General features: G+C 37.5%; 2 protein-coding genes across 2 annotated transcripts; both read right to left on the bottom strand.

Annotated features, from left to right (window-relative positions):
- Window positions 1-401: 401 nt before the first annotated feature.
- Window positions 402-3,587, bottom strand: ABCI17 (non-intrinsic ABC protein 3). The gene is made up of 4 exons (XM_021960214.2): window positions 3,165-3,587; window positions 2,545-2,880; window positions 1,147-1,334; window positions 402-850 (listed from the first exon to the last, which is right to left on the bottom strand). Exons 1-4 carry the CDS (start codon window positions 3,205-3,207, stop codon window positions 596-598), a joined length of 822 nt encoding a protein of 273 aa, XP_021815906.1. The 5' UTR covers window positions 3,208-3,587; the 3' UTR covers window positions 402-595.
- A 489-nt stretch (window positions 3,588-4,076) lies between these two features.
- On the bottom strand, window positions 4,077-9,102 carry ATSRL1 (PRP38 family protein). Its single transcript, XM_021960204.2, has 5 exons — window positions 8,947-9,102; window positions 8,470-8,771; window positions 8,246-8,326; window positions 6,586-6,657; window positions 4,077-5,212 (listed from the first exon to the last, which is right to left on the bottom strand). Exons 2-5 carry the CDS (start codon window positions 8,755-8,757, stop codon window positions 4,349-4,351), a joined length of 1,305 nt encoding a protein of 434 aa, XP_021815896.1. The 5' UTR covers window positions 8,758-8,771; window positions 8,947-9,102; the 3' UTR covers window positions 4,077-4,348.
- Window positions 9,103-12,071: the final 2,969 nt, after the last annotated feature.

Raw genomic sequence — 12,071 nt, 5'->3', positions numbered from 1 at the left:
ATTTAACTATTGATTTTGAGTACATTAGGAACTGTTGCATTGTCATTTGAACAAGTTTTGTGTTTATGTTGCAGGGCGTGTTGGCGGTGAGTGTGGCGGAGTAGGCGGTCTGCTAAAGCTTCAAGATGATGTACAAATGTGTGGATATCAAGATGTACAGATTATGTGGAACATTTTAAGCAACGCTCAGCGAGAGGAGATGATGATCATGGCAACAACAACAAAAACTCAGCCAGCCCCCAAGCACAACAAGAAGAAGCAAAGACAGCAACAACCCTCTTGGTCTTTCAAGACTTTCTTTTGGACCAGCCATGCAAAGAGCCCAGTCTTAGTTTAGATTAGATACTTGTTCAGTTGAGAAAAGTAAATATTAAGTGTATGTATATATATGTGGTATTTATGGTATATATGAGGGGAGCTTAAAGCAAGAAATTTGAGTGTGATACAAATTTTTGAAATAGTTCTTAGATCCCTCAGAAAAAGATGATCAAAGTAACTAATACAAGTACCAGAGTTACTAGGAAAGTTTTGTACTTTCCAGAAGTTTCAAGCAAATGCTATATAAATACTGTGTGTGCAACATTGGGACATATACTTAAGAGCTGAGTTCAAGAAACCTTAGTGCCATAGGATGCTGGGCTTGTGAGAGTTGATCTGGTTTTAAAACTTCAACAATCTCCCCATCCACAAGGAGGCACACTATATCAGCAATCCTCTGGATTTGTTTGATGCTGTGTGAGACCATTATAATTGTCATGCCCTGTTTCTTCTTCAGCTTCTCTAAAGCTCCTTCTATATGCTCTGTTGATATTGGATCCAAGGCACTGGTAGGCTCGTCCAGCAGCAAAACCTACCCAAGTAGAATAGAAGACATTTTCAAGATGGCAGCATATAATAGGCCAAATGGACTTGAGAAAATGAACACTAAATAAAAATAAAAGGGGGAGTTTGCAAATATGGCCTTAGTCAAGTTGGCTAAAGATGATATGCTTCACACTCTGTGCCCGAGTTTGAACAGAGTTTGAATTTTTCCATTTGTAGTTTAGATTATATTAAAGTAGAATATCGCTTATATAAAAAATATATATTTAAGTAAGTAAACGGGAGTTGTTTTTTTTTCTTCTAAATCAAATAGGAGCTGTTTACCTCAGGTGAATTGGCTAGGGTCCTAGCAAGTGCAACTCTTTGGGCTTGACCTACAGACATTTCAGAACCAGTCTTGCTGAAAAAAGAAGAATCAAGGTCTACAAGGGTCAGCAACTTGTGGACGTCCTGGTCAGTCAGCTTATTACCCCTCAATTGAGGACCATAACGTATATTGTCTGCAACTGTGCCTGAACAATTGAACAAACACTTGGGATCGTGAACCAATCTTACATATCATAAAGGGATGAAATGACCCACTTTAAATTCTTACCAATTAGAGAAAATTATGTGAATACTTCATACCAGAAAATCCCTTGAACCTATCCAACTACCTTTGTTATGAATGAGACTACATATTTTTAGGTAGGTAAATGAGACTACATATTTATCTCAACTCAATTAATATCCAAATCTTATCTCAGTCTTGATGATTGAGGAGGAGGAAGACATGGAGAGAGAAAAAATCATCTTATGAATGCATTATAGTGCTGTTACAATCAGGTACTTGCTACAGGAGTATACTCAGGTTTCTTTTCCAGAAGCTAATATGGTATCAGATTCCTTCACCAAGAAAGGCCTTCCTGTACATATTAGTAATAGAGTTAACTTTGATTTGTATGGTCATCAGATCCGGCATGGATCTTCTTTGTAATACTTTTTTCCTTTCAAAAAAAAAAAAAAAGAGTGCTGTTACAATCAACCAAATGTCATTTGATCTGTTGTTTTAGTGTCTAATTCTGATCATGTGGAGCCTTGTTCAACACCAGACAAGTAATAAGACATAATGGGTATAACCACTACAGTTATAGAAATATCTATAGAGGGTGTGGAGAGCACCATTGTTTAGGTCCCATTAGAATAAAATTAGGTCCTGGTAGGCACTACTTAAAAAAGTAATTATTGGGTATTAAATGTGACAAAGGATTACATTGAACCACCCCACCCCAAATGAAAAGTCAGAAATATGCAAGAGCTTAAATTGGAATGCTTACACCAACAGTGACAGATGCATAGGATATAATACAACCAATCTAATTTATATTATAATCACTCTCTAAAAATATGAGTGCCCAAACAAAACACAACATGGATAAGAAAAAATGGTGTTTGACCAAAATAAAATAAAAAACAAAAATAGAAATTACACAAGGAAGAATGGTGGATGAGGATGAGCAGAGCTTATCTGCAATCAACCAATCACACCAATCCAACAACACAATCAATTTGCAACCCAACAACTGCAACCAAGTCAATAGTGTATAAATGAAGCAAGGAGTTTAACAGAAGTTACTAGTTAGCAATTCAACAATTTGATAAAAACAAATTGTGGTTGAACAGAGAGAGGAGGCAGAGACTGGTAGTTGGAGTTGAGATTGGATCAAAAATTCAAATGGGTACCTTCAAAAAGAGCAGGAAGCTGGAAGAGCATGCCGACCTTGCGCCGGAGGCTGAGAACATCCAGGTCCCGAATATCATGGCCGTCCAAGAAGACAGTCCCAGATGGAGGCTCCCAGAGGCGGTTGAGAGCTCTGAGCAGCGTCGATTTGCCGCTGCCACTGGGGCCGATGACCCCAACGATCACGCCTTTGGGTATGTCCAAGCTCAACCCATTGAGTATGGCGCATCCAGTGGTCTCTGATTTCTTGGTCAGATTTCGTATCCGGAATTTCACGTCCCCATCGGCTTCTCCAATGTCCACTGTCAGTAGGTGCTCTCTAGCTGCTTCAGCCCCATCTACCAAGCAAAACCCAGAAAAATTAAGCACACCAAAAAGCCAAAATCAGTGTTTTGATTGATGGATGGAAGTTGAATGCATAGAAAAGGTTCGAAAAAGTTCTCTTTTTTCTTTTTTTAAATTGGGTTAGTGCCGGCAGGATATTATGTTGTGAGACTGTCAATCTGAACTACGGATTAGATGGGTTCTCATCAATGCATAGTCTAGATTTAGAGATAATATACATGTGAGATATTTGGCAAGAGAATATGATTTCGATAGCATAGAAGTGAGTAAGTAGTACCATCAAGGGAGAGGTGTGCCAAACCATTTGGAGGTGAAGCCATTGTGAATTGTTGTAATGTGTGTTTAGAGACTTGGATTGAGATGAGATGGAGAAGAGAAGGAAGAGAAGGGGGTGTATTTTATGGAAGGCTTGGAAGGTACAATTTGTTTGTACAAGTGCATAAATAAATAAAGCCTTCCCCAGAGTGCAAAAGTCCAACAGCGACAGGGTGGAGTTGTGGCCAAATATTCATTGATTCTTGAATGCAACCCTTGTTCTGGCCTTGAGAGATAAACCCACTTGTGTTATCGTGAAGGGTATCTTATAAAATGATAAAGTAATAGCATCCAGTCACCAGTGGGGCATAGATAGAGGCATTTTCAACTACTGCTGGTGGTACGGACTGAGGAGGGAAGATATCTCTCCTCGGTTCCATTTCATGTAATGTCAACATTTTTTTTTTTTTTTTTTTTTGTGACATCTTAGCACCTACCTCGGTAAGAACATAGAAGATGTCTTTTCATATTTTGATGCTGCTTTCACCATTTTTCTTTGCTTTAATATTCTGCCTTTTATCAGAAGTCAAATACAACTAAAATAAGTTTGCTACAAGGCCCGATACACCAGATGTACCTGCAAATACTTAACATTGAGCTAAATGTCATGTAGAGTTCAGAGGCAATTTCTCAACTAAATAAAGATAGAAACTAGTGACGAGCAATGATATGAAGATAACCATATATGAAAGTAGTAACACCATCCAGTTATTTACAACTCCTGATGGCAACCTATCGGAAATTCAACGGACGAAAAAAGAAGAAAGATAGTAATCTGGCTGCACAACTGGAATGCTTTCTGCTTTCAAAGTAGCAGTAGCAACTAGCACGAATGGCTTAGCCAACCATCAAGCATTCAAGATTTAACACAAACTGAACTCGGAAAACTTAAGATGATAATGAAAGACTTGAGTTATTACATAATGTTACAAACTTAACATATGCCCAGCAACGGAGCATGTGAATAAATTGTAAGACTGAAATTCTGAATAATGTTAGTATACATGCAGCAGTGCGACATTAGCATGCTGCAGATGGAAGAAAACATGGGGAAATATTTTCTTCTTTTTTGTGATGATCAAAAGAGCATCTGGCCAGAAGACTTGAATAACGTGATATCAGATAGAAGAAAACCACCTTTTGATGCTATTTCCATCGAGAACCACCAAGTCTAATCACCTCTTCACCACCATTGTCAATCCTGGGAATCCTATCCATACTAGCATCCCCTTTTTGTTCACTTACATCACCATAAAGATCCCTAAGTTTTGCCAGATTGCTAGATGCAGATGTTCTATCCTTGTTTACATCTCTTTGTGGACTCAAATGAAGTGCAGCTCCAGCTTGCAAGCTCCTACTTCTACTCCTGCTCCTACTGCGGCTCCGACTCCTACTCCTACGGTAATGTCTACCGCCATCACGGCTACTCTCATATTGGTCTCTTCGGCTATCTCTCTCTGTATATTTGGACCTCCGATCATAATCAGAACTTCGTTCTCTATCTTTCTCTCGCTCCCTTTCCTTATCCCTAACTCTCTCCCTTGCTCTGTCTCTGTCTCGATCCCGCTCCCGTTCCTTGTATCTTTCTCGATCCCGATCACTATCCCTTTCTCTTTCTCTTTCTCTTTCTCGATTCCGATCCCGGTCCCTTCCTCTGTCCCTGTCCCTGTCCCTGTCCGAATATTCTCTGTCAGAATACTCACGGCTCTGGCTGCGATGGGTCCGTAGATCATCACTGCTGGCTTTTTCATAAGGTGGTGGTGGCGGTAATGTACGACGAACAGGTGATGAGTCCCTTGTTGAAGCACGATGTGGGGCACGTTGACCAAAGGAAACCGAAAGTGCAGCTTTCACAGAAGGGGGGCGTCGGGCTGTGTCATCAGATCCATGACGGGTAGCCTCCCCTGTAATGCCAGAAAGTTTAGTGGGGAGTTTCATCTTCTCCAGATGAGCTACAATCTGCCGCAACACAGGAACAGGGATACGGGGGAAAAGGGTATCAAAATAGTACTGCAATAGCACAATATACAATGTTAATTCATTTCTCCAAGGATAGCAATAAAAGTGTTATGAGGACAACATAGTATTTAAATTCCTGCATGTTATTGTTATGTGTTGTCTGATTAAGGTGCATCAGAAACTATGCACAAGGTGTACAAAGCTATCAACTATGATCAGTTAGAAAAACTATTACATATTTATATACATGCATATACATTATAATGAACAGCAAAGCAATATATCATCATCCAACTGTGGCTTTGAACACACCAAACTAACAGTTCATTAACACTCTTGGACAGTTTCTATATGGAGAAACTCAAATTGGGAAGAAATGCTATTGCTTTTTCACGTGTTAAATTTGGACCTTAAACAGTAGAGCATTCTGAGACCATGCTTCAAAGCGCCAAGAAGAACATGTATTCAGATCTTAATCGCACTGTAATCTGAAAAACAGCAACTGTGACTGTAAAGGACTGCATTGTCGGAACATTAGGCAGAAGATTTGAAGGTACTGTCCCAGAAGCATGAACAAGAGTATTTTATACAATGCCTTCAAGTTTGATACATGTGTGTAAGTGTGTATTGAAAGCACGTTGAGAACACATTTCTTCTGCTACTCAACTGAAACCACTGTTTCCTACTACAAACTCTTTCTCCAATCCCTTTGCACAAGGTGTGGCCTATCAACAGATAACTCTTGAGAGGAAAAGCTGGCAAATAGAGAGCCTCTAATACTATACAACTTTGTCAAGAACATTTGTAAATAGCTGTAATGTCACTTGATAAGAAAATGTACATGTAATTTGATTCTTGGTTTTAAATGAGGAGCTTGCCTCAGATTTAGGCAACAGATCTTGCCCTACATTTCTGCTATATGGTGTAATTGAATCTTATAGGGTCTGAAGAATTTATTTCCTTGCTGTCATGGCTTTTAGCTTTAAATAAATAAATAAAACAATATCAAGGAGAGTTTAGTACTTTGTTATTGCAATCTTCTGCAGTTAAACGCGCATAAAATATCCAACTTATCAAGACAAATCAGATATAATTTATCAAAAAATATTTTGGAGTGAGAGAAATGGGCCTATCTTGGATGACAAAGAGCTCCCAGTTGGCCTGCTAAAGGAATATATTGTGTCATGTTTTTGGGTGGTGAAATACTAGTATATAGTAGAATTAGGTTCTTCAGCATTCTATATATAGTATAGTACACTTGAAAGTGTATGCCGCATGCATTATGAAGCTTTGGTCTTTTGTGGCCAGAAAAACCGACTTAATGCATCCTAGAGAGAGGGAGGACGGAGGAGGAGGGGGGGTACAGGATACAATTCTTTACGCCATAACATTTTAATTATAAAGCATACTTGAAAGAAACTAACCTGTCCAAGAAGCAAATCGCGCACATATACACCCATAGTTGTCGTCCGTCCATTGGAACCAGGAGAGAATTCCTGAAACCAAAGCCAACACAACAATGAAGAACTCCAGTAGAATAAACTAAAAATGCTAATATAACAATAAAAACTAAGGAAAACAAGTGACTAGTGTCATAGAATCTGCATTAGTGAGAAATATATTAGAACCATAGACAGCAGATAGAGTAAAAAGAATTTATATTTACTGGACAAAATACAGTTACAGCAATGATTGAAATCAGAGAATAAAAATATCATAAGAGAATAACAAAAGGTATTACAGAAAGAGCCCATTCGTATAAATGCAAATAAATCCTCAAGACATTCAATATCAGATTTGATGTATATGTATACAAGGAAAGAAATGGAGTCATTCATGGAAAGTGGGGCGGGGGGGCGGGGGTGCACAGACGATGTCATGTTGAGATAAGAAGGTGAAGTAGTGCCGACCAGAACACAGCCCATTCAGGACTAATTCAGAACATGTCCGAATCAACATACAAATGGAAATTTGTCCAATGCAATGTATGATTCACATTATAATCTAACCTAATCATATTCGTTTTCACTCACTTCCAAGCAGAGTCCAAATGGACTTAAAACTAGGCAAGCATACCTTCCCATTAAATATCAACCATATTTTGTTTCTGGGTCAAACTAAACCTGAAAGAATGTACTCCAAGTCAGACTCTAAATCAAAGAATTATGAACTGTAGATTTTATGTCACTGCACTTCTTGTTTTTCTTTATAAGTTCTCTAAAGCTCATGCTACTCCTTTGACAAAATTAAATTGAGAAAGAACAGCGAATTAAAAAAGATAAGCACAAGGGATGATCAATGGATTTTTTATTTCTTTAAATTTTGTTATTACATTAATATTTTAATTTTGTTTCTTTAAGAATCTTTAAAATTATCAAAGTTGGGGAGAAGGAACTACCATTGCCAAATTATAAGTAATAAAGGGTGACTTTTCATTTTGATCACCAAAAAAAGGCAGAACAAAATAATACAAAGCAGTTATAATCAACCACAATTAAGAAGGAAAAAAACAGCACAACACCTTTAAGAATCGAATCTTCGTTGTTTCAGTCACGTCGAGCACTAAGAATTAAAAAATCTTATGATTTAGACAGTTAAAGGTATGTACTCCATGTAGTAGCAACTTCGCCACTACCACATTTGCATGCCATGGAAATTAAGACACAGACAAATGGTTAGTATGTTTTGTAAACAGCTCATCTTTGGGTATACAACAAGCAATAAAGTTATAGAGATGTCCAAATCCATCAAAATCAGAAAACAGACGGGGATTTGCAGCTTTATAATTTTCAGAAACAAAGGACTTCGACCAGAATTTTAAAAAATTCAAAAACCTTGATAAATTCGAGCAGAATTGCACCAGAGAATCACTCACAATTCAGATTCCGTAAACCATAAACATCCATTCCAGAAGGGAAAAAGTCCTTTCCAGATAACATTTTTGATAACTACAAAGAAGGGCATGCTTGGCATCTATAAAGCAAAGTAGCTCCACAGATATGATAAGAAAGTAAAATTTTGAAAACTAAATACATAAGCAATCTATTATAAGTCAATAAGAGCAATGAAAAGGGCTTCATTTACCTCCTCATCTTTAATGTAGGGTTCAACCCAATTCCAAAGAGTCTTCGGGTCTGCAGCATATCTCAAGTAGAGGAACCCAACCTGAAAACAAAATTAAAACCAGAATGATTATTGATTAAGCAAGTAGATAGCACAAAACATTGTAATGAGGAACATGGTACTTGTCAAATTGAAAACAACACATAAAAATAAGTATGGAATGTTGAATTGACATACATACATACCGCTCTTATGTAAGGAGAGTCTTCGTGCTTTAAGAGACCGTGCATTTGCTTAACGGTGAGCTTCATGGTGAAAAACTTGTAAAGCAGACAGAAAGCGGTGGACGGGCCCCGGCAATTCCCCGTCATCCATGGCTCAACGTGGTCTACTTGGTTGTAAATTTCATCAATAACTTCATGGTAGGTCTTTAACCGGTAAAGCTCTTTAAAGTAGTCGGAAGATAGAATGTTCATACAGAGCACCTTCTCGAGCAACGAGTCAATGGGCTTCCCACATGTCTGTACCTCCATCGACGCCCACGCTTCTGCAATTCAAACATTCAATTTTCATCACCAATGTTTGAAAGCATAACATTATCGCCATTAATAATAGATAGAACAGAAAGGCTCATAATTTACTCTTCCAGCAGTTCCAAAGATGGAATCTAGGGTTAGGGTTAGGGTTACAAAGAACAATCTAGAGGAGGAAAAGCAACTTACTTCAAGCAATCTGGAAGAAATTCCTAATTCGCGATCAGCTGAGCTTCAAAGTTTCAAACCCTCTTCGCCTCTCTCTCTCTTTCTTCGTCCTGAATCCCGACGTCGACGCCCGCGGGGTAGCTTTTCTTCTTTTTGTTATCTCTTTTTCCTATTTATTAAAAATTGAAAAGCCAAAAGAAAAAAGGAAACTAAATACTTAACAGTTTGGGTCTAGAACTTTTGGTCGGTTCATACTTTCAAACATCAACATGGGCTTTGTTTCTATTGGGTCGTGACTTGAGAATGGGCTGCTATATTTGATTTAATAAGTCCAATTTCATCGCACCAAACAAGGACCAGGTCTTTTCTCTATTTTAATTGAAATAGTCCAGTCGAGTCTCACCCACCAAATGTGGACTAAACTTACTAATAGGTTGGGAAGTGATTTTCATCCTCCTTTTTTACCTGTGCACAATCAAAGGAGAATCAAGGGAAAAAACAAGAGAAGGAGTTTATAAGGAGAAGGAGAAAATGAGAGTGCGAAAATCACTAACCAAAGAAAAATAGAGGTCGGTGGGGGCATCAAACTCGCTCATTTTTCATCTCTCACGTTCTTTCTCTTCTCTTTGTGTTTATCTTTTCTCTATGTTTCTTCCAAAACCTAATTCGTAGTGGAAATTTGATGTACACCCTTACACTTGTACAATAGATTTAAAATTATGGATATCATTCAAATCAAAAGCATTGTATCACAAAACTACGGGTCTCCTCTCAACCCCTTACAGAGTGAAATTTGCATAATTACCATATGAACTTTAAAGCATGTGTATCATTACCACATGAACTTTTTATTTTTATTTTTAACCACCTGAATTTTGTAGAGTGTTGCAATCCAGCACCTACGTCCACCTTCGTTAAAATTTTTGTTAATGGCATGTTTACTAATCTGTAATTGGATTAGGAGAAATTAAATTGAGGATGAATTAAATTGATGAGAAGTTGGATTGAGGAGAATTATATTATGGATTCATGTTAAAGTTATTTACTAAATCATATAGATTGAGGGGAGTTAGATTTCGGATTCTTATTGAAGTTGTTTATTAAACCATATGGAATTGGGGTAGGTGTGGTACTAATTACTAAAATGTCCTCGTTATAGGATTAAAGTAGATGACAAATTTGGAATTTTAAAAATTGTGTGAGGATATAATGGGTAAAAAAGATGAATTCCTAATGGGTTAGTTATCCATGAATTAGAATACCACCTCCCACCTAGGAATTGAATTCCTCCAAAATTAGGAATTCAATTCCTAAGTTTGTGTGGGCCCTACTTACTTTTCAATTCCTTGGTGTGAAGTAAACGCAGGAATCCTCCATAAGTGGAATTTAATTCCTGATGAGAATTTCTATTCATGATTAGTAAACACACCATAAATTGTCACGACCCGATTCGAAAATAAAGAATATTCCCGAATCATGGTGTGAGTCATACCATAGTCATAAGAATAAAATCCTACAACCATGATATGATGAGAAAATGAGCCACAAATAATAAAAATTTACTTAATAACACAAAATCAGAGTCGCAGTAGCTTGTAGTTAACTACACACTAAGATCTTTAACAAACGGTTGACTACTTACGAATATTAATTACACAAATCAACAACAAAAGCCCAGCAGCTTAGTTGAAACCCGCTTCCTCAAACTTCTTCTTTAATCCAGCACAATCTATTAGGGTATGAGCATTCCAATGCCCAGTAGAGTACCGTCAAACCTCTCAAGATCAGCTATCACAGTTAATCAAAGTGTCATGCATCAACCAACACAAAATATATAAATAATGCAATCATACCAGATAAAATAAATTTGCATATGTGGTGATGCCATGAACTCACTCCCTTCTAATCCCACTAATTCGAGAAATTTTTGTAGGGACCCGGTACACCAGTACCCACCAATAGGAATAGGACACGTGTAATAATTTATTTTTAGCTTTAAAATTGCAATAACTTTTAACTCTGTTAGCCTTTTAACTCCGTTTGACCCCAATCTTCCTCAATTCTCTCTTTTGCTCAGATTGTGCTTTGAATTTTAACAAGGGGGAGTTCGATAATTTGGAGAACAAAAGAGAGAATTGAGAAATAAAAAGGGGAAGACAGCAAAAGCCTAACTGAAGATTGGTAATGGAGACAAAGTTAAAGGACTAACGGAAGATTGGTAACGGAACAAATAGTTAAAAGCCTAAAATAAATTATTACACGTGTCCTATTCCTATTGGTGGGTACACTAGCTGGCTGGTGTACCAGGTCCCTACAAAAATTTCTCCACTAATTCATATCCTAGGGCAACAAGCCTGCATGTCCCATACCATGCGTTTTACCACTGTGGCTCCGAATACCCTAAAATATGAACTAGCGCCCATCCGTCCCTTAACTTATTTTTCTTTAGTTTACGAATTTCTCAACTTTCACTTATCATTAGAGGCCCTGCTCCCATCACCTTAATATATTCAAGCTCTGCTCCCGTCACCTGAATATATTCCACATTTAATTTACTTAGATATATCTAAGGCCTTCTCCCACCTCTTAGATATACCTCAAACAACAAACACACACACCCCAAACACCACTGTCTTTATGATGCATATGTAATGCAGCGCAAACATCATTTATCTCTGCAGAATAATAATATAGATAATAACAATAATATTCCAGGCTTAATCACATGCATAATAATATTCACTCAACGTCAAATAATATCCACGGAGAAACATCAACAATAATATTCACATAACATCAAATAGTATTCACCAAGCAAAGCAACAATAATATTCATATTTATAGTACTATATATAAGCACCAAGATTTAAAGTGATATAGCCCAATCATCGGGAAATCAGGAAACCCTACCTCATGTCCAGCTAGCTTAACCTTGTGCAGTTTCGTCCTTAAAAGTACGCAGAGTAGAACACCTAATTAAGATAATTGACTGATTAAAATTCATTGGAAATAAGGAAACAAAGTTGAGTGTCCTACTAGCGCACGTAGACCTAAAACCCCGAAATATACTTGACAAGTTGTTTGACCCGATTGTTACTCCCTTAACCTCACATCCAAGCAAGCATAGAACCAAGCTTTAAGGAAAA

The sequence above is a fragment of the Prunus avium genome, chromosome 1 (assembly GCF_965620075.1).
Source record: "Prunus avium chromosome 1, drPruAviu1.hap1.1, whole genome shotgun sequence".
In the NCBI taxonomy this organism is placed as follows: Eukaryota; Viridiplantae; Streptophyta; class Magnoliopsida; order Rosales; family Rosaceae; genus Prunus; species Prunus avium.
This window is presented reverse-complemented; position numbering and strand designations above follow the sequence as displayed.

Coding starts and splice junctions, on each gene's coding strand:
- ATSRL1 (XM_021960204.2), bottom strand. CDS start 8,757: ATGGAGGTACAGACATGTGGGAAGCCCATTGACTCGTTGCTCGAGAAG. Junction 8,327..8,469: donor ACTCTCCTTACATAAGAGCG/GTATGTATGTAT, acceptor TTTTGTTTTCAG/GTTGGGTTCCTCTACTTGAG. Junction 5,213..6,585: donor GCGATTTGCTTCTTGGACAG/GTTAGTTTCTTT, acceptor GTGCTATTGCAG/TACTATTTTGATACCCTTTT.
- ABCI17 (XM_021960214.2), bottom strand. CDS start 3,207: ATGGCTTCACCTCCAAATGGTTTGGCACACCTCTCCCTTGATG. Junction 1,335..2,544: donor GCTTCCTGCTCTTTTTGAAG/GTACCCATTTGA, acceptor TCAATTGTTCAG/GCACAGTTGCAGACAATATA. Junction 851..1,146: donor CCCTAGCCAATTCACCTGAG/GTAAACAGCTCC, acceptor CTACTTGGGTAG/GTTTTGCTGCTGGACGAGCC.